Consider the following 23124-nt stretch of genomic DNA (forward strand, 5'->3'; position numbering starts at 1 on the left):
TGAAATTCTAAATTTGTTTTAAGAATATGGATAGTAAAACGGTCATCAAAATTTTCTTCTCCATATTCACCAAAATTGATGACGTCATCTCAAAGTACTATATTCACATACTTTTAGTTTATTAATTCGTCCATATTATCTAAAAAAAAAAATATTAAGTATCTTTTTAGAAACTACATCGATTGTGCTGAAATTTTGCATACGCTTTATTTAACATTATCGTATTAACCGTTTTCAAAACGTGAAGAAGTCATCTCAAAATTTTGGGAAATAAATCTCATCATATTTGAAACAAAAAAAAATTGCTTCAATACGGGGTCACTAAATCTAAGTCACTAAGGTCGCGGTCCTCGATATCTCATGAATTATTATTAGAGATATAAAAAAATTGGTCGAAAGTTATTTCCACAGGACTTCCCTCGCCTCGTAAGTACAGTGCCACAAATCCCGTTTCTTTGAAAAATTAAATAAATTGACTCAGTCATTAATTTTTTAGAACACCCTGTATAAGTAAATCAAAAAAATATTAACGCAGTGATAAATCACAAGTATAGACTCATCATACTTTGCACATTTAAAATAGGATTTATTCAGCAAAATTTTGAGGTGACGTCATCAATTTTTAGGGGGGATGAGCAAATACATTTTGAACAAAAATTTACCATGCACATCTCCAAGATTTCAAAGTATTCGGTTTTGCAGATTCCAAATGAAATTGCAAAATGTTGTTTCAAAATTTTGATTTTTTTTCCAAAAATCTGGACGTTTCTGGTAAAAATTCAATTCGGAGTCATAAACTACATGTGTAGGACTATGTTATTTTATAAATTTTAAAACTCATTTACTATGTACAATTTTGAAGTGACGTCATCACATTAGTGGTGAGGATGATTAGACAAATTTTGGTTAGCGTTTTACCTACCATCTACATGATATTCCTAATATAAATACAAAATTTGACAACAATTGGCCCAGTACTTTCGGAGATTATCTGTCTAATAAAAATCCGGGACGGCAGACAGACGGAAATGGCAGACCTATTTCTTCGTCTTCTACGGGTCATGAAAGGTACAGAAAATGCAAACGACGACCTCGATTAAAATACTTCCTTTGCTTACGCTCGGGAATTAAAAATCGGAGACTAAAGTTGTTTTGAATTTGTCGGTTTCTAATTTTAACCTAACGATTGACGTTTATTTCGAAATTATCGAAACCAAACCGCCAACTATGTTTTACTTAAAAAAATAATGTTTGTAAATATCAAAGTCTGCCATGTAATTGTATGTATCTACAGTTGCGGCCCCCCAAAAGTGCACGATAATTTTCGCTACTGTAAATGTATCTTCAAATCATGCGCGCTCGAATAACAAAATTTGTCAAATTTGACATTTTCTTTGTTCAAAAATGCTGCGCCACTGGCAATAGCCAGACTTACATTAATCATGGCCGACTAGTATAAAGATTATGGCCTGTCCAAGAGGTACGATACGTGTTGCCATCTATTAATAATTACACTTAATAATTTAGCAAAATTTTAATTTGACTTGACATTATGGGACTTCAAAACGTGTAATGGTGGTTTGTTTCGGTATGAATGCCTTTGTGCCTTTCAAACAGTGTTAATAATTCTTTTGTCGTTTTTGAATTATTAATAGATGGCAGCACGTATGGTACCTTTGGCAGTCCTTTGGACAGGCCATAATCTTTATACTAGTCGGTCATGCATTAATTTAAAAATTCAAAAAATTCCATGACATTGACAACGAAAAATCGTGTACTTTTGGGGAGCCGCAACTGTATTGTTGGTTGCGTTTTAAATTTTTTAGGCGAGGAACTACTCGGTAAATAATCCTATAACCATATTCTTGTTAGCTTCTTCGTAGGCTTTATAACTATAGTTTATTTTTGAAACTCTGCCTCGTTATTTCCACTGTTTTTAATTTTTTAGCTAAGCAAGGTTTCACAAAAAAAATGGTAATAACGTTAAAGACCTGTGTTGCAATATTTTATAGAGAAATAAACAGAGGTACTTATTGTAACAATTAAATAAAATTTTAATATACAGTGTTTATAAAAATAAACGTTACAATTTTCAAATATCGATATTTCAATTTTGTCAAATAGATAGAAATTACTAGCTCTACTCTATTTTTTCTTCTAGTTCTTTCAAATATCGGCTTGTCCCTTAAAAAAGTAAAAAGTCTCAGTAACTATGAACTTTAAATTATAGATAATACTTAATAAAAAGAAAAGAAAAAATGGTCCTCAAAGAACTGTACAACTCATACAGGATCTTTTAGTAATAATATATTGTTTATATATTTTATTAATTAAATTATTATGTACTGAATAAAGAAAAAAAGCCGTTCTGTTACAAAAATTGGTAGTTGTAGTTATTTTTTGCACAATTTAAAACAGTACACCACAAATTTGTTTTAAAAATTTGGAACATACAGAAATAGGCGCTAACAACAAAGAAGAACCTCACATTGATTTACAATTGGAAATGTTGCGATTGAACCCTAGAATAACATTTGCCAACCATTAGAAACTGGTATGTAGCGTTGACAATTTAATTAGTGTAATTCTTGTTTCGACGAGATGGCAAAAATTGGTACCTCATTTTATTAAGCGATTATGACAGTCATAATAACTCATAAACTGTGTTGATTATTGGATTCAAATGAACTTTGATACAAACAGTATAAGTAATATCTCTTTCTTACGTATTAAATTATTGTATTTTATAAAAAAATTCCTCAGATTCATATATGGAACACAGTTCTTTTGTTCCATATAATAAATTCAATAATAATAGGTAATTAAATTATATGATTTTTCTTTTATTTAGTTTCAAATTTTATTGTGTATGAAGCTTAAATGTAGGTTAACATTACTCCACAAACATAATACCTATTTGAAAAGCTATAAATGTGGTAGTAATTGCAAACAGAGAGTGTGATTGATTTTGTATAACTTCGCTTTGCACACCTTTAATCTCGTGAATAAAAAAAGACCCACCTACGCATTGAATAGCCCAGGAATTTCGAGTTTCGAAGAACTAAATAAATTGAATGGTGATGAAAACTGTAAAAATATATTACGTTGGTAATTTTAGAATCTTTTGACACAAGTAAGTTGCTCATGTAATATTACAGATGCATGTATCTGTCTTAGAGATATATGATGAGAGGCTGCGAATAATAAACAAGTGGACCACACAGTACGAATCGGTCGAATGAAATTTAATCCGATTCACGTCTTCTCAAATTATTAATGGGCGAGTTACGAAACTAACTCATATTTAAATTTTTTGACAGAATTATTTTAAATTTCATTTTATTAATAGGATAGCCCGAGTGTTATTACATTAAGTATTTAAATTCACGAGAAAAGGTGAGCATTTTTGGGACCAAACTTTCTGTATTTTATTCTGTATTCATGATACCTATAAAGCAAAGACACGAAATTTAGATTTCGTTTGATTATGTTTTGGCCAGCTTTATACCAGACGCTGAACGAATTTAAAGTTGCAACCTAATCCGTAAACACCGTTGAAAATCAAAATTATTCACTTAGACACAATTTCCCAAGCATAATCGCCTACATTTTTTTTTTCTTTTCTTTAATAAAAATGTATTTATTAATTTTCTATTTTAATTTTACGCCGTTACACGAGTTTCAGGAGAGTTAAATGAATCTGTTTTGAAGTAATAAAAAAGTTGAATGAATTAGTTCAGAGGAAACTGTGAACATAAATATATCGGTTTATCTGTGTATTATTTTTAGACATCCTCTGTAAACGCGTATTACTACAATAGTAGTAAGATCTCATTTCAAAGCATATTTTTTAAGAAACATTTATTTCATATTTTTTTAATACAGTTATAATCTTTTTGTGGACAATAATACAGTTTTGTCGATGTTCTATAATGATGACAATAATAATAACAATAAATTTCAAGCAAATTCAGTTTTTTAGATAAATTGTAAAATTGGACTATATCGTTTTTTACTAAAACTCCTACATGTTAAAATAAAGTAAGTACAAATGTTTAGTATAACACCACAAATAATATATGTTGGCTTCCCATAATTTCTTCGTTTTTTGATTTAAATAGAATAAATAAGAAATATTTTCCAAACCATATTTTTAAACAATTATTTAATACAGATTTATTCAGTAAAGAAAAAATAATTTTAAAAATCCTTGGACCCATATGTAGAAGATATTAATTTCTTCCCGATATTTCAGCATATTTTTATCCTTAACTTAATGTGAGTACATGAGATTCGACTGGACCTCTATTAATTAAAACAATTTTGGAAGTATCATATTATCTTTATCCATCGTTTCCTTCATTTTGTAGGTAATATCACGAAAAACTTAAAAATTCTCTGACATTATAACAAATATATTTCTTTATGACTTTTCTCGTTCTGAAACTTGTGAACTTTTTGATCAGCCTGTATATGATAAGAATAAAATCTGCGAGACCCTAAAAAAAGAACTAAAATCAATTCAAACAATTTTTTAGACAAGATATTTTAAGAAAAACTGGGTAGTCTTAACACCTTCATACCTACATTTTTTTATATTGCTGTCGTTATCATTGGAAAATTGTTAACGAGGTCGTAACGTTACAAATCGACTTTTTAACTTACTTTGGTTTTCTTTTTTCCCATAATTAATTTTGCTTAACTACTCAGAAATATACATGACTACTTCAGTTGTTAAAAAAACTACGCCTTACAAACGTGGTGAGATGAGTTGAGGAATTTGACAATCAAGTATGCCATAAAATTTTAAATATGTCGCAAACCTCACAAAAAAAAATCACAATCATTAAAACTTAGTCACCCGGTATTATGGAGGAACAATTTAAAAATGATTTGCTAATTATTTCTCGTATTTATTACAACATTACTATTCATTAGAATTATTTTCTAACACATGTTCATTAAATTGTTCACAAAAAATTAAGACTCGTGTTGACCACAACATGAAATTATTTTATAATCTTGGGAAAGTCCTTGTGTTGTTCGAGTACACTAAGCTACCGAAGTATGTCTACATAAACGTAAGTCTTCATACCGTCTATATCATGTAAACGTATTAAGGAGGGGCTTCCGGTTGAACAAATATTTTAATCGATTCCTTAAGCATGTGAAATTTTATACATTGTCCTAATTACACTACAGTTTTACGTAATACGGACAAAACAAGGTCGTTTTTAATTAAACACAAAAAAATGAAATAAACACTTTACTTAGACCATACTCATATAAAACTTTGTTTATCCCTTTTCTGCTCCGAAAAGCTGCTGCATCCAACGTCCTCTGGCACCGCTCCAAATTGATGACAAGAGCTTATTTTAGGCGTTTATTCTGTTTTTTCAACGTACACGCTGCGATGTAACTCCACAACTTGTCAGTTCTTTTAATAGCGGAATAAAATTGTCAGTTGCGTCAGTTAATTTCATGCTAGAACCAAGAAGACGCCTAATTAGGCCTATCGACTGTCATAATTGGCCATCCAGACCAGGTGGATAATTAGAACCTTCGTTGAGTCCATTGCATGCACTCGAATTATCATAAACCAGGACGTAGTGCTCATTAAAGAAGTCTCAACATCTTCAGATAGTGAACGGTCGGATGGCTGGCATCTGCATGCCTGTTGTTAATACAAAGTTCATGACGTCACTCAACACATACACATTGCACGCCTGATGGAGTTAGTCTGCCGGCTTTAACTGAAAGCGTAAGGCGCGGTTGCAGAACCTGATTCCTGAAAGTTTGTTTACTGTATCCTTCGAAGTTGTCATTTTGTTTGTGACTATTGTGCAGGTGCTGTGGATGTGTTTTCGTTGCGGCTATTTCCGAAGAGAGTTTCCTGCTGATGCGCCTCTCCTGCTACGAAAAACATCCGTTCTATGTTTATAATTAAATTTAAACGCCTGACAGCGAGGGTACCCAAAGGAGACTATCGAATTTCGACAGCGGAGAAAAATCGCCGAAAAAATTCGCTTTCACGGCGGAGGGAAAGCGCTCACCGCAAGTCAACAAACAAAGTCGTCCTTTTTTCATTTTCCCTTTTACTACTACGCACTCGAAATAAGGCGAACTTAATTAGAATTTCCTGGCCAGAAGTGCAGCCTTTTGGAAATGATTCACTTCGCGATTCGCACATCACCTCCCTCTTGGACTAAATTTAAGTTTTGCAGATTTATTATTAGCGAGGCAGTAATACACAAACTGAACGCTACATAGATAAGTCACCGGGTTATCACCGTCTTATCAATTTGTGTATACGACACAGTTGAATAGTTGAAGTGGCGTGCTAGTGTCGGTTGACGTTCTACTTATTTGTTTAACCAATAAATTTAAATGGGTGCTTAAATTAACAATGAGTGATGATGAGAATGATGTCTCCTACATTTCTGAACTGGATTATGATATGTGGGAGGGGCAGTTCGAATTTATTGGACCATCGGATGGCAATTTCACTCCTCAGGGACTTCTGAGACCTCCGCCTTATCTCCCCCATTCTGTAAATGGAATCAAGAAAAGCCCCGCTCATCAGTGGTGCGAAGAAGTGACGGATCAAGTATGTTTTTAAAGGGGGATTTGTGCCAATATGTGCCATGCGGATATAATTGGTATTCAACACATGGGGCGATGAGTTTTGTTTACCTTAAGTGACTAACGGTATTAAAATTATTTCGGTGACTTTGAACGATTAAAAATGCGGGCGTCAAGGATAAATTGATGATAATGGTCATTATAAAATGATTCACTTACTAAACGTTGGGTGGAGCTTTAATGAGCCAAAGAAACCAAAAGAAAAGCGACATGTTGTTTTTCGAATCAAGAGGTTGCTCAGGTTGTATAAAACGAAAATTCAAGTTTCCCATATCCATCTTTGGAAAATTTATTAGATCATTTCCGGTTTACCTGTTACCTTGAAATTTTAACTCTATCTTAAGATTAGTTGAAAGAAAATTACATATAAAATTTTCGGGTTTATTTGAAAGATTACACAAGAAATTTTTTCCACGTTTTAGAAAAACACTAAGTTTGGTTAAGAATTCGGAGAATTCCAATAAAAGGTGTTTACTCACTTCCTATGGACAGTTTATGACCTCATCTTAACAAATTGATAAATAATAGGAGCAGTATATTAAAAAACACGTTTCATAAGATATTATTTTAGGACACGAATCCCAAAATTAGAAAACGAGCCGTCAGACGAATTTTTTAAGAGATGATGGTTCAAATATCGTGTAAAACGTGTTTGTTATACTATTTTTCTACTTCGCACAATTGTTTCCATTTTAAAATCGCAGTTGGATTTTTTAAATTTTGGTGACTTTCGTCAACTGTCAAATTATAACATTCGAGGTTTAAATTTTCACAGTAAAAAAAAAATTATTAGTAATGTGTGAAGTTTTATTGCCAAATAAATCTGGTTCTCTGTATTAAAAAAACCATTTTGATTTATTTGTTATATGATAGTGACATTTATAATGACTGCCAATCTGAAAAACATGAATTACCCCAGTTCCACAAAGCGGATTCTCATAATGCAGATCTTATAAAATGTACACATATGTGTATATTCTATACATAGAAAGCTTCATGCTAGTAAAATAACTAAATACATATATATTTTGAACATGTGTCAGCGTTATTTTTTTAAATATACCGTGTCCCAGTTAAAATTCCGTAAACGCCATTGTTTTTAGCTTAAAGAAGAAAGCTTAATTTAGTAGATTGCAAATATGACACATATGGCGTCGGTGTAGAACGTATATCAATTTTTTTAACGGATTTTGATAGAGCGTTAAATTGCGATTGTAATGATATACAATACTTACATTTTTTTCATTTTCAGTTGATAAAAAATAAAATCTAGGCAAAATGGGAGAAATACTTTATTTGATTGTACCTGTTGACAGAAACGTCAACCGTAAAACAAATAAATTTTTACAAGTAGAATCTTTGTGGCAAATTTCTGTTATTATTAGAGCACATGTTTCAACAATAAAAAACACGATCAAAGTCAGCCATGGATTTTTTTAAACTTTCAAATATCCATGGCTGTCGTTGATCGTGAGAACATTAACTTTTTGCTCCATTGTGTCGTTTCTTTATTTGAAACTGTAGATGCTCAAAAAGAAAAAAAATCTCACCCATAGATGTCATTATTTTAAAAACTTGAATATTGGCGCCTTACTGACCATAAAGAAAACTTTTTTGGGTCAAGCTTTGATATAATTTGACTTAAACAAGGCGGACGTGGCTTTAACCATGGAAACATTGAAATTCAAATGTTATGTAATGTATAATTTGTTGACCTACCGTACGAACATGTACTGTTTGATCTGCAGTGAGCTGTGACTAGCAGTTGGCATAATTGATTTAAAAATGATCTTATGTCAATTTCATATAAGTTCATTGGACGAAGGGGTTAGACCTGACAAACTGTCATATTTTGACAGAACATGTTGGAACAGAATAAACTTGTTTAAAATCAACGCAATGTATTTTTTAAAATTAATGACGACTGAATTTTGTATTTCAAAGTATTTGCCAAATTATCTCCAAGGTTACCCTTTTTTGTTTTAAATTACCATTTCTTTTATCTATTTGTTTGCTTTTTAATTTACATATTGTTATTTGTTTATTTGAAGTTTGGGTTTACTTACGTTTTCTTTTTTCGGGATGGCAAAAATACTTGGCCAACTTTGACTAATTTCTTTTTCGATCTCGTGGTACTATATGATATGTTGTTGAGTTTACTGCACGTTTTGCGATTTCTCTTTATTCTGGTTTTATACATAAAGTCGCGATCTTTTCTATAGAACCACTCCCTAGTGTAAATTTTCAAAATTTGTTTGGTGTAAGTGACCTCGACGGGTTTCTGGGGGAAAACATATGTGTCAAAAATTTGACAGGTTAGATGGCCCCATTGTCAATGTAGATATTTTATTTTAATAAATAGATGAACAGAACATACAGTCTGCACGGGATACAGTGCGGCATAGCTGAGGGCAACCGAAACATTCGTGTTGTGCTAGTTTCGATTGCCATGTCAACTACCGCTACCAACCGCGTTCGGCGTAAAGTACTAGGTGACAGGGCTACCAACTTGACTTTTTATCGAGTGGTTCCGTAGAAATGACCGCTACTGTATAATGAAACATATTGATTCTTTCGAAATTTTATATTAAATTTAATTTTTCAGTGTAATGTAATACCGAGAAACTATGAATATTTGTGTTTTTTTTTTATCAGATTGGCAACATTTAAAATTTGATGGTATCTCTGATTGTCAAATTGACAACTGTAAACTGACATATGTACTAAAATTGCTGCCAATAATTCAAAATTTCCAACAGAAAAATTTGCTGCAACTTCAGAACTATTGTACGTGTTAAATAACATGATTTAAGTCGATCAAAATAGTGCTGATATGGCGTTCCAAATACAAATCGATACATCCTTCTTTATTGATCTAATCTGACCTGAGCTGACCTGACCTGCAACAAAAAAAAAAAAAACACACACACACACACACACACACGTTGGTGACGGAGTCCCTATTTTCTTGAAAATTTAATACTTACGCAAAGTTAAGAGCAAAAATATTTTATAAAGACTATAAATTTTTAAATAGCACGAAATTTTTTAAACGAATTGTTTTCATGTCTCCTGTGTCAGTTACGTCTCCCAAGTTTCGGCCTATTTGAGAGATAACGATAGCAAAAATAACAGACAAAAAATTATAAACATGCGACGTCTTAATTTTAGTAAATATTAAAAATAAACCAAGGCGAAATGTTAATGTGATCTAAAATCGCAAAAGGTGCCTTTAGAATATAGCTTGAGAAAACGTTTTAAATCATAATTCATAACCAATTTAAATAATGTCTGTTCATTGAAGTACAAATCGCTGTCACCGTACCAACTGAAACAAGAAATCTCAGAACAAAATTTCTGTCACGAAAATAACGAAATATACAGGTGTCTCAAAAATTCATTGACACAGTTTAATTTAGGACTACAATTTAAATTATTTTTAAATATAAATTTCACTTCAAAGTTACACAATATACTTGCATCATATTTAAAAATTTAAATTCCGCCATATTTAAATATGGAAGTCTGAAATTTTCCAGAATACATTATTTTGTCAAACGTGCAAAAATACACGGTGATTATAATAGAAAATTGTCAGTCTTATTGTTATATTCAAATTGGGCAGAGTTTCTTTTGACATATTTGTTGAGATTTATCTTAACAGTTTTTTTATTATTATTACATACTACCATAAATCCCACCAAAACTTATATAAAAAAAATTATTTAGTCAAATTATATAAACAAGTTTAAACCATGCTGGACTTTTTAAATATAACTATGTATGTTAAAAGTTCATAAAAAATTCTAAATATTTGTCTTTAAACCATCGGGACACCTGTATATTTTAATTTTACATATACATTCTAACTTGATTTTTTTTTGTGTTGTTAAGATCAGAAGATTGCTAAAGAGCCTATTGTAATATAAAACTGCAGTGTGTAGGATACAAATGGTTAATTTTAACAATTTGTAAATTTTAAATTTAAAAATGTGACTAATTAAAAACACAAAGAAATATGCAGATTCAACTCATTTGTCGCAATTTAAAAATCAGGTAATTAACATACACGGATTAAACAGGTCTTAGTTTGAACAAAGCAAGCTAATAACCTAGATTATTACAGACTCCGATATGCTTGGAAGTATTAATGTTAATCCTATAATTCCGTCACTAATTTAAAAACCTATTAATAACAAACAGTGAAAACATTTTTCTTATCTGCTTCGAAATTCGGTCGTTTCGATGTTTCCACCAATCGCAAAAAATTAACCAGGCTCTTCCTGAACACGGATACTTGAGTGCTTGACCATGAGTGCGAGAAAGAAATCAAGACCAGAAAACTGTGTTTAGAACTAGTCTACATATATTGGAATCCTTATCTAAATAGGTCACAAGCCATATAATAAAGTTTCTTGAAACTATCCTTGAAAGCACAGAAATCAAACGTTCCATCTAGCCCTCATGGATCTTTCTGTGACACTTCCAGCCCAAAAACGCCCGACCCACTTTTACTGTTGTCTTTGTTGTTGGCTCACGCATTTTCCATGTTACTTTATTCGGCTTTATCGATCTACGATTCTATTTACGATCCTTGTTGCAGTTCCAAGTTCTTCAACAGCAAGTGGGCGTTCTCCAAGATTCCGCACACCAGAACGATGAAAGATACACGAGAGCCAAATCCGACAACGCCGCCCTTCAGGCCAGGGTGATAATGCTAGAGGAGCAATTAAGGGACACGGAAATGAGATACAACGAACGGATACAGGTGAGTTAAGAAACGAAAGAAAAATCGCGATCGATTGATGTGCTTATCCAGGACGAGCAAAGAAGATCTAGAGAATTAGTAAATAGAGTGGAACGCGAAAAACAACTACAGTTAGAAAATGCCAGCATTCGTTTACACGGGGCGGAGACGGAGGCGTCGAATCTGAAGGAAGAAGTCTCAAGACAGAGGATGCGAATAGAAAAACTTGAATCTGAAAGGAAAGAACTGACTGACCAAATCCAGGAACTGACCAATGAAGTGATACTTGCGAAGGAGCAAGCCACTAGCTTTAAGGAGAAAGAACGAAGGTAATTTGCCGGTTGGTTGCGGGGCACATTATTTTGCTGCTTTACGACTTTTAAAAAAAATGTTCTAAATTTACGCTTTTTCTGGATAATATAATCAGTGGTCATTTTTAAATTGTCGAATTTTTATAATATCAGTTAAAAATTATTAAAGCACTTACGTAAGTCGTGACTTCACACTGTTCGGGGGATTTTAGCTTGGACTAATTGAGTACTGATTTGCCCCATCTCTGCTTAGAAAATCGATGTTGTGCCATTATTCGTTTTTGCGTAGATGTTTGCTTTTTCCTTTTTAGTATTAGATTTGAAATAACTAAAAAACATGGACACTCTTAAAAAGAATGAACTTTTACAAATACTTGCAGTCACTATGTTTAATTTCAAGGTAGATTTAGTTTCAAAAATAAATTCAAAATTTTAGTAATAATTTAAGATGCAAATAAATTTGTTGTCTAAAAAATAAATAGTTTCATATTGTGTCTAATAATAAAATTTTTATTTGTTCTTTCCTCGGCAACGATTTAAATCATTTTTCCTACATTTATAGTAAGCAACATTTATAATGCTGTATACCATTAGAAGGAAGTTCACTATTTTTAATAACATTCTAATGTCATTTACAGATGAATTAATAATGTCTCCTGCAAACAGATAGTACATTTGTAATGATTAAAGCATCATGAAAGTAATCTAGTAGGCCATGAATTTTATTTTTAAAATAATGGTGTTGGCATCACAACCATTTGACAGTTATTTGACCATTACTGTCAAACCGAACAAGGACCGCTTGGGTGTTACCAACATATTTTTTAGCATTACATTTCAACGTTTGCTAGTGGAATTTTCTTTCAACCATATGACATTTCAAAAAAAATGAATAAAATATCAATAACATTGATTGTTTATTATAGCCATTTCCTAGAATGGTAGAGCACTTCGTTTTACAAAATTAACTGAACATCAACCCGACAATATTGTTGCTTTGCACAGCGCATCTGTTTGTGAATTTACATTTTGGAAGGCCATCCACATTCAGTCAATGTTAACAATAAGGTCAGAAATCGATAAACTGTTTTATGAAGCAATATCACCAAATTTTTTAAAATAGAAGGGCGTTAATTGCATTGTTTAAATTCTATTTAAACTGCACATAAACTGCTTCTTTGACGAACTTATTTGTGTTTGCGCTTTTTATATTCAATGATTTTTGAAGAATCATTGTTTTGGAAAAAAATTTTACTTTAATAAATTTTACCGAACTGTATTTTCTTTCATATGCTAATGCAACCACTAGAACATTCACAACTCACGGTGAGCTAGCCTTTCTGTTTGAAGCGTAAAGCTTTGATTAAACTTGTATACCCTTGATAATTTTAAGTTACTATCTAAACACAGAGTGTAGAATTTAAACATTGAAGTACAGTAATCGAAAAATTATAAAATTTGAATTTGAATAATTTATTTATTTCATCATGAGTCGTAGAAGTTAAAAAAATTAAATAATACCAGTCACAGTGTAAGAAAAAGAAATTGCCCATGTGGGGATCGAACATGCGACCTTCAAGTAATTAACACGACGCTTCATCAGCTGAGCTAATCAGCCATTGCTCTCTCAAAGCAGATTCATAAACCACATGTACAATAATGTGTTATTTTATTAAATTTAAGTAGCCTTTACCATGAAAAATTTTGGTTAGCGTTTCACCATCTACACGATATTTCAACAATACATATAAAACTTGACAACAATCGGTCCGGTAATTTTCGGGGATTGTCAGTGTAATAAATATTAACACAGACGACAGACAGCCAGACGAAGACGAGAAATGTATTTTTATTAATAAATACTTAGAATATTAACTCTAGCGATCTTGAAACGACGAGAAAACATCAAAGTAGCCATTGGCCGTCCAGTAGTTTCTTACACTCGGGAAATAAAAAGTGTTGAACTTTCTTCGCTTAGAAAACACAATAAATACCACATTATTTGTGATTAAGAACCATTCATTTAAGAATATGCATATCGGATTAAATTATATCGTTTCGGAATAATATTTTGAGCCTGTAGTGAGGGTGATTTTGATATGTCTGGTAGAACTAGAATAGAACTAATGCTCTTGTCCAACTAGACGTAAAAGAGGAAAGCTTTACAAATATGTATATACATTTTTTTAATCAAAAAAATTGATAAAATGAAGCCGTTCTAACTTTTGGAAGTCGAAATTCGTTAAAAAAAGTCGTTGCTTAAATTTTGAAAATTGGCCGAATTTTCCATTTCATATCGAAAAATTTTGATTTTGAAAAACTTGACAAAAAATTCTGGGATATAGTTTTCCTCGTGCTGATTGCAAAAACATGGCGTGTTTAAGCTCTCGGTGGAAGATTTTAAAATATTCAGTTTCGTAATATATTTTTTTAATCCCAAAATTGCGATATTTTAGTGGGCGATTTTGGAATAATGTAGTAGGAGCCATCAAAGAAATGAAGCCAAAACTAACTTTTGGAGGTCGAAATCCATAAGAAAATGCCTTTGGTTAAATTTCGAAAATTATTAAAAATTGGCCGAAATTTTGATATTGAAAAATTTTGCTTTTGAGAAAATCCAAAAAAAAAAACAAAAAATTCTGGGATATAGATTTCGTCGTGTCGATTCCAAAAGCATGGCGTGTTTATGCTCTCGGTGCATGAAAAATTTTGAAATGACGTCATCAAATTTGTGGTGGGAACGATCAAAAAAAAATTTTGGTTAGCGTTTTACCGTCTACAATACATATAAAACTTGATAACAATCGGTGCGGTAATTTCGGGGATCATATGTATATTGAATATCGACAGACGACAGACAAACAGGAGAGACAGGGAAACATTAAAGTAGCCATTCGCCGTACAATACTTCCTTAGCTTACGCTCAGATAGTAAAAAAAATTGAACTTCCTTCGCCTAGGAGACACAATAAATACCACATTTTTGATTCAGTGTAAAGTAAGTACATACTCGTATGTACAAATCTTTTCGGAATATTATTCTCAGTCTGTAGTGAGGGTGATTTTGATATGTCCGACGTAGAACTAATGCTGTTCTAGACGTTTAGAGAAAATGACTTGAATTGTTCCTGAGAAAAAATTAAATAAGATTTTTTTTAACCCAAAAAATTCCCATATTTCAGTGGGCGATTCTAGAAGAATGATAAGAGCTATCGAATAAATGAGAACGAAACTAGCTTATACAGATCGATTCTAAAAAACAGCATAAACACGATCTAGGCGTAAATGTTTAAAAATAATTTTTTTGATATACATATGTATATCAAAAAAATATATATTTTTTCATTCAAAAAATTTCAATATTTCATTGGCCGAATCTGGAGAAATGGCAGGAACTATCGAAGAAATGAGGCCGAAACCAACTTCTGGAGGTCAAAACCAAGAACAAAATATATTTAGTTAAATTTCAAAAATTGGTGGAAATTTTCATAGGGGCTGTAGAAAGATTGTTTTTGAAAAAGTTTCCAAAAAATTCTTGAATATAGATTTCGTAGTTGAATTTGAATTTAATACATTTATTTAAGCATGTTTTGATTACAATTGGTACTTATTAGATAATTATATTTACAATGGTACGCTGCTGAGGCTTAGGGTCTTTTCAGCGTAGATTTCGTAGTGCTAATTCCAAAAACACAGTGCCTATGCTCTCGTTGCAAGATTTAAAAATATCCGGTTCCATTTTTTTTTTGCAATATTTCAGCCGGCAACTCTGGGAAAATTGTAGGAGCTATCGAAGAATGGTAAAATAAAAGTTTTGGTAGTTAGAAAACAATGAAAAAATTGTATACAAATTTACAGTTATTCAAAATATATTTTTAAATTTGAGTTTGAAGAATGTATGTTCTTTAACTATTTTATCTTTAGTCATTGCAAGATTCGTCGCGCTAGAGTGAATTAAGATCGAATTTCTGGGTGGAGATGGGACAAATCAGTACTTTGTTTAAACTATACTTGGGTGTGTTCGACTTCGTATAATTTTTAGTTTTTAAAATTTACACTCTTTTTCGCTGTTTGTTGCTTGATTCTTCGTTTAAGCGTATTTCCCGCTACTATCACGCTACATTTTGCAGACTGAACCAAGAACATGAGGCACAAGTTCAACTAATAGAAGATCTATCCAGAGAAATAGAAAGGTTAAGGTCAGAAGCTCGGACTCCAGCGCTACCAACTACCTCACCGGAAACCATTCGACTCGAAGAACTCCACGAAGAAATGACGGCCTTACGAACGAAAAATACTCAGTTGCAAGAAGCAAACGATGAGTTGCAAGCTAGTCTACTCCACGCTGGACTGGAACAGGGCAGGATGCTCACTGCTGGCGAAAACAGTCTTGCTGCAGAACTAGAAGCCATGACACATGACGAGGTAAGTGTAGAGTTTATCACTCGACCAGTGGCGTAACTAACGCTATTTTTAATGTACTCATTGAGCGACGCTCATTCATGCTAAGTTAATCTGCGAAAGGCTATTCGCAATGGATCGTACTGTCTGAGATCGCGTGAAGGCAGACGTTAAGCGTTAATTATTTTTGTTTCTCGGATAGACGACGTTGCGAATGGCTTTGTAATTAATACTTGGCGGTAGTAAAAAATTGCGTGCAAGATGCTTGAGGCCTTAGTTTTAAACAGCCGATAATGGCGCAATTATGGCATGTTAGCGTGTTAGGCAAATAGGGGAGCTGTCGTTTTTGCTATTTTTATTAAATGTATTTTCATTACATGTGTGTTTCATTCAAAGAAAAATTTTAAGACGTTTGTGTAACTGTTTTTTTCTGTGTGTCTGTTTTCACGAAAAAGCGCAGTGTGTGAACAAAAAACAACTTTTATAATAAAATTCCTGGTGCTCTCTATATTATAATTATCTAATAGCAATTAGTTCAGAGAGAAAGTTTCACCACCAACAAAAAAGTTTGTAAATATATGTAAATTCCTGGGAAATCGACTAAAATAAAAAAAAAAAATACGTAATAAGCAACTATCTGAAATAAAATTTATTATCTGTTTATAATTATTATAAAACACCATTTGTTTATTACGTTGCCAAAACTAAAATAGTTGATCCCACTTTTGGCAAGAAGTTGTCAACAAACGTTAAGCAGTTGCAGTACTTTCAAACACTCATTGCTTTATTTAAGTAATATATTTAAATCTGAAAAAATTAATGATAATGTAAGCAAATTACATTGACGCTCTAATGGCATCTATAATTAGCGTTCTGAAATCGAATACGAAAAGTTTCTTTAAGTACCTATAATAATTATTAATTACAGATATCAATAGCGTAAATAACTTTAGTAATTACCCCTTGAGGAAAATTGCCGGAAATACTACAAACATACTTTATTTGGACTGTAACGAGTACATCTATTAGCGTCTGACTTTCTGCAAAGTGTTATTATTTTCCAAAAAACTGAAACGCTATTTTTTGACTTGAGAATTAATAACGTGTGAAATGTGCACAATTTGAAAGTATCACAGACTTCTATGCAATAGAGTGCTTACATTCATGGGCGCCCATAGAAAACTTCCTGGGGGGACACCCTTAAATTTTTGTAATATACTCTCTATCTCATACATATAGGGTGTTAATAAATGATGTACATTGGACTATGAAATTCGTTTATTAATGTGCCGCTTCGTTTCACTTTCTGCTAAATTAGTTAATTTGTCAATTAGTTGTCAAACTTTAAAAATCAGATTTTAACATTTATTAGGTCACAACGGTAACGAAAAAATGTGAACTCTAGAACAAGGTAAGTTTATTCTCGGTCTAGCTAAGAAACTGTGATGAAGTTATAGACAGGTTATATATTTAAAATATCATAACAGTAAGTCTGTTAATATTGGAGATATTAGGTTCTGAAAAAGTGTTGAAAATCCCATGCCAATCGTAGAGACTCCTCTTAACTTAAAACTTTCAAAGGCACAAAACATGGTAGCATAGCTTTTATTATGAGCAGTGCCAACATAATGTAAAGAAACGCTAACTCAATATCAGCTGCAAAGGCTGATTTTTGCCCGGTATTGTTGATTTAATATTGATGATTGGCAAAGAAACGACGTCATTAATAATGGGTACGCATTGATTCGTTGTTTCGATTTTGTTAGGAAATTGATGCAAAACTCTCAACGTCGCCCCCCTGGCCCCTCCCTATGGGCGCCCTTGCTCACCTTACATACAAAATAATAATTGGCTGAACGTCTTATACATTTTGATTGGCTACGATCCACTGCACATGCGCAGATTATTTTCAATTTAAAATTTTTAGCGCCGAAAGAACCGTTGAGAAATGTCAAACTTTTAAAAATGTTTGCATAAAAAAATTAGTAGGTTACTACTGGTTAATTCCAACTAAAAAAATCAAAATTTTAATTTTCAAATTCGTAGTAAATATTGTGGTTTTCTTAGGAACTATATAATTTACACCTCGATCAAGGATGTTAAATTATTGCAGCGTCACCTTAAGAGAAAAATCTGTTGCGTAGTTAATCGAAAAAGCGCCGTATGTTACACGTGAATAAGTAGATTTTATAACTAGCGAAATTTACTATTGGGCCAAAGACCTTTCGTAGTAAACTTTCCTCTAGTTAATAAATTATATCTTTATTCACGTGCACGTACTATAAAACAGCTATTTGTGATTTAATGGTGCACTATGATTTTGACAGTAAGAAGTTAATCCTGTAATAAAATTATTGTTTGCGTTATTTTCCAAAAAAATAAACTAGAGCGCCAATCTAAGAGTGAAGATCAAAAAATGAGTTTAAATATTTTAGCTTAATAATAAACAACAATAAACTGTTAACATTTTGAATTTTTTTACATGGAGTAATGTTTAATATCTTGAGACACTGGGTGTGGCGAAATTCCAAATCAACATTCATTCACCATTTTGTCTTGATTTGTCCTTACCTAACGCAGCTTCCATAAATATTGCACGTCTTTTAATAAATTAATTTGTGATTTTGATTGCTTTATATTGGGTTGCTGGTTGCTTATAAATGTCTTTCTGTTTTTAGCCTGTCATTCCACATGATTGCGATTCTGTAGCTAAGGTATGCACCATTGAAATAAGTTTAGATAGATTTATAATAAGCCGAGTCAGTAGTTGCACTGTATTGTGCTTGCAATTCTCACATTTATTATTTTAATAATAATAGTAATAATAAACCGAGCGGTCAGTTAAAAATGGTGTTTACTTTTCAGATCCAACAAGCTCTGAAGGAACAGCAGGAAGTAAATTTACAATTGAGGTGCTATATCGACGGGATTTTACTCAATATTGTGGAAAATTATCCACAGTTACTTGAGGTGAAACATAGGTCTACATAGTCGATAATAAAAATTAGATAATTTGTATTTTAATGTTAATCTCTGTATATATAATCTATGAAATGTGTTTAGTCTTAACTGTTGCGAATAATTACATAAATTTTAATAACTATAACTAATGTATATAAATGTTATAAGTAGCTCAATGGTCCGTCCATTATGTGATTAGACACTGTGATTGGTGGATGATGTTTTAGAAATGCTACTTACATTACTATTGCATTATTTAATTTTTATATTAATTTATTCAAGTGCCTCGCTCTAGAGTGTTAATTTTTATTGTTGATCTTGTAACTTTTAACAACCAAACTCACTTATGTCTAAGATTTTATAACGTTTTTGTAAGTTTGGCTCAAAATAGAACTAGTTCAATTTTGAACCAAATAACTTGGCAATTTAAGTAATGCGATGTTTAATTCTGTTGGAAATTAAATAATGATAATGATATTTTATTTATTGAATGTTAAATGTATATTTTTGTAAAATTAAGTCATTTAAAAGAAGCTACTTGTTCCCAGTATTTTATAGATATTTGTATATTTTATATATATTGTCAGTAGTAAACCGGCCTACATTAAACTCTTATCTGTGTACTTAATGAAGATTATACACAGGTGCAGCCTAGAAGTGTCTAGGTTTGTTATACAGTTAAAAATAAATTTAGATTGGAATATTCTTATGTATATATTTTTTTATAAAAGTACAAACCAATACATTAAAATTTTAAAAACACTGAATTCTTGATTGTATCATGTTACATTGGCACATTTTCTTCAACATTTAACGAAGACTCCTCAACTGCCTCTAAACGTAAACGCATAATGTCATCATCAACCTGCTTGGAAAAGCAACATTAAAATAATCCTAAAACATCCCCAACCTACTCACGTTATCAAACCTGGAAAAGTACGGCGTAATCAAATTCACCGAATTAATATTAAATTTAGTTTCCTCGAGTTTTTGAGGGTCGGCATTACAAAGACTGCACTTCTTATTCTGACGAACCATCGTATTCAACGCCAGACGTTCTTTAGAAAGCGCAATTTTTTCCTCGGCTAGTTTCTTCTCTCTGTTAGATAGCGTCACAAGCTGGTTCTGCAAATCCCTCAACCTTTCATTGTATTTGCTTTCAATAGTTTTTGATTCAAAAATCGCTTTTTCGCCCTCACTTTTCTTTTGTTCGGCGTCCCGCATTAAGCTGTCTAGTTCACTTTCTCTCAAGCTTAATTTTCGCTCATGATCTCGCAGAGTTCGTTTCAGTTTTTCCACTTCGCATTTTTCGCGATGAAGACTCTCTCTTTCTTTGTCGGTCATTTCTGCAGCTTCTTTTGCTATTTGAATTGCTGCGTCGATTTCGGATTTCGCTTTTTGTGAATCGTAATTCATCATGAGTTTGCTGGAGGTTTCCAGACGCGATTTTTCAGCTGAGAGTTGTAATTTTTCTTCTGTTAATTGTAAGAACATTTTTTCTTGTTCTGCTAAAATTGATTCCTTCAGGGTCTAAAAAAGTGGTGTTGATTGTAATACTATCATTATAACCTAAAAATAACAACTATACTTTCAACTGCTCCCTTTCTCTTTCAAGGGCCGCCCTACTAAATTCTGATTCTCGGTCCATAGCAGCTGATCTTGCAGCTAAAGTACTAGCTGCTTGCTGAAAAGCCCATCTTTCTTCACGGGTGTTCTGATTCTGCTCAGCAATCTTGGTTTCTAAGGTTCTGACCAAACTTAGAAGTTCAGCTCTTTCCTTTTCTGCAGCCTCTCGACACTTTTCTAAAGTAGCTCTCATTACTAAAAAGAAAATGTGAAACAGGATCATAGAAAAACATGTTATTACGTATTATTTCTTGTTCCTTAGCTTTTAAAGTCTCTTCTCTTGCCTTTGACAATACCCCATAATCCTTCTCAATATGGTCTTTCAACTCCACTAGATTCTTACTGTTAGCATACAAAACTTCAATATTGCTGTCTAGTTTCTGAATATAGGAACCCGTTTCTTGAAACAAGGTTGATTCAGATTTCTTAGCATCTTTTATATTTTCAAGGAGAGTTGAGTGCTCGTATTTAATTTCTTCAATAATCCTTGAGGAGTTGTCCCTTATTTGTTTGATTTCTTCGAAATGCTGCGATTCCACATCTTGTAATTTTTGCTTGTATTTGCCAATTTCGTCTTTGTTTTGCTGTTGCAGAAGTTTCATTTTTTCTTCAAACGCTTCAGATACTTTTTCGACGTCCGTTTTCAGTCGTTTTTCCACAGATTCCAGACTTTGTTCCAATAGAGAAATTTGTTTCCTGAAAAAAATATTAGTCGTACTGTATTGAAAAACGATACCACAAACTTGTAAGATTCTTCTAATAAAAAAATCTCCTCATGTTGTCTCTGTTTCAATGAGCTTATTATATTCTCGTATAACTTCACACTTTCTTCACTAGCTGTCTTCTTCAGTTCGTTCACTTCTTCCTGGCTTGAATTTTTTGTAATAGGTGGTTGTGCGATTAACATCTGAATATGATTATTGATACGTTCTTGTTGAAGACGCATGTTATTTTCCATTATTTGTTGTTTGGCAAACTGTCTTTCCAACAGGATGTTAAATTGTTGTTCTTGCTTCATTAACACTTCTTGTTGTTTAAACTGTATTTCAGATAAATTTTCTTCATATTTCTTCAACTGGAGGGCCATTAATAGTTGTGTTTCTTGTTGCTGCATCGCGATTGCGGTGTTTTGATACTCCATGTGGGAATGAGCGAGTTTCTGTTGAGTGAGAATAGAATTTAAAGCAACTTGACTTTCTTCATTTTCGAGATTACTAGTATCAGCTGGTTTGAGACTTTGAACTGACTCTTGTCTAACCACTTGGACAGGTTCAGGTGCTGGTTTAGATTCTTCACTATGTTTGTTTAATACGTTCTCAGACTTGCTGTGTTTTATAGGTGTTCCACCCAACCAGTCAGGAAGTTCTGAATGAACATAAGGTTATTTATTCTACAGAAATAGGTATCTTAACTTACCTTGATTAGAGATGTTGGGGGTGCTCTTAGAATGAACAGCTTTAGTTGAAAAAGTTTCATTCATGGCAGTCGCGGAGGGTTTTTCTTTAACAGTAGCTGAATCTTCTTGTTTTGCCTCATTACTAAAAAGACCCAGAGGATCCATCAGAGTTGCTGAAGTTCTTCTTCCTCTTCGACCTTCCCGCGGGCCGTCACTAAACTGTAACGAATCTGTCACACCAAGGCTTGGTTTTGGCGTTGACGAAGCAGAAGCGCTAGGACCTTTGGCTTTACTATCTTTGAAAATATCATCAAAAGGTGATTTCTTAGCAGCGTCTTCACTTTTAGATCCACTTTTCGCTTTACTTTCTTTAAGAATGTCTTCAAAGCTCGTTTTTTTGTCCAATTCTTCATTTTTGGGTGGTCCCAAGATGCTTTCAAACAAGTCCATTTTTTTCGCTGGTTTGTTTTCTTCCGTGGACACTTCAGTCCGGCTTGCTGGTCGTTTGCTAAAACCCAAATTTCCCAAAAGATCGTCATCGTCTTCGAAGCTGATTTTTTTCGTTAGTTTTTGAGTACGAGATGGAGATTTGGTTTCTTTGGTGTCTAAACCCAGCCAGTCGTCTGATCGTTTTGGTGGTTGGGCACTTTCAGTTGACTTTTCGGGAAGGTTGAAGATATCAGTGACCGATTTCTTCTTTTCCGGTGTTTTGGTCAGACTTGCTCGCTTACCGCTGCGTTTGGGTTCATCGAAAAAGCTGTCGTTGCTTCCATCGGAAAGGTCACCGAGAGGATCGTCTCCGAAGTCCATTTTATTATCTTTTTTTCAATATTAGTGGATTCAGAAAATGAGAACACGCTTCGTTTGTTTGTATTGTATTTCGTTATTGATTGACTGATGTTTGATGGTAAACAAATGGATACCGACGTGTACCATGGAAACCGTTGAATATATTTACCAACAACGAGGTATTAACCAAAAAATTACAACAAACATTAATGCAGGTAAGAAACTTTCGGATTTTCGAATTATTTCGTAAAT

At 32.7% G+C, this 23124-nt stretch overlaps 2 protein-coding genes across 7 annotated transcripts in view; one reads left to right on the plus strand and one right to left on the minus strand.

Moving 5' to 3' along the window:
• Window positions 1-19828, plus strand: part of LOC135135661 (rab11 family-interacting protein 4) — a 78026-nt gene extending 58198 nt beyond the window's left edge. For 5 of the 6 annotated variants that reach the window (XM_064064792.1, XM_064064787.1, XM_064064790.1 and 2 more), the window contains 5 exons: window positions 11246-11410; window positions 11462-11718; window positions 15830-16124; window positions 18779-18814; window positions 18966-19828. In XM_064064792.1, the coding sequence (XP_063920862.1) occupies window positions 11246-11410; window positions 11462-11718; window positions 15830-16124; window positions 18779-18814; window positions 18966-19091 (879 nt within the window). In that variant the 3' untranslated portion in view covers window positions 19092-19828. The remainder of the gene's footprint in view (window positions 1-11245; window positions 11411-11461; window positions 11719-15829; window positions 16125-18778; window positions 18815-18965) is intronic. The other variant, XM_064064791.1, reaches the window with a different exon arrangement.
• On the minus strand, window positions 19779-23081 carry LOC135135660 (fas-binding factor 1-like). The gene is made up of 6 exons (XM_064064786.1): window positions 22104-23081; window positions 21431-22052; window positions 20929-21383; window positions 20650-20882; window positions 19980-20591; window positions 19779-19926 (listed from the first exon to the last, which is right to left on the minus strand). The coding sequence occupies exons 1-6, from the start codon at window positions 22891-22893 to the stop codon at window positions 19846-19848; spliced, it is 2793 nt and encodes a 930-aa protein (XP_063920856.1). The 5' UTR covers window positions 22894-23081; the 3' UTR covers window positions 19779-19845.
• Between the last annotated feature and the right edge of the window lie 43 nt (window positions 23082-23124).

The sequence above is a fragment of the Zophobas morio genome, unplaced genomic scaffold, assembly GCF_036711695.1.
Source record: "Zophobas morio isolate AGI-343-1 ecotype UQ-CSIRO unplaced genomic scaffold, CSIRO_AGI_Zmor_V1 ptg000024l, whole genome shotgun sequence".
NCBI classification, from domain to species: Eukaryota; Metazoa; Arthropoda; class Insecta; order Coleoptera; family Tenebrionidae; genus Zophobas; species Zophobas morio.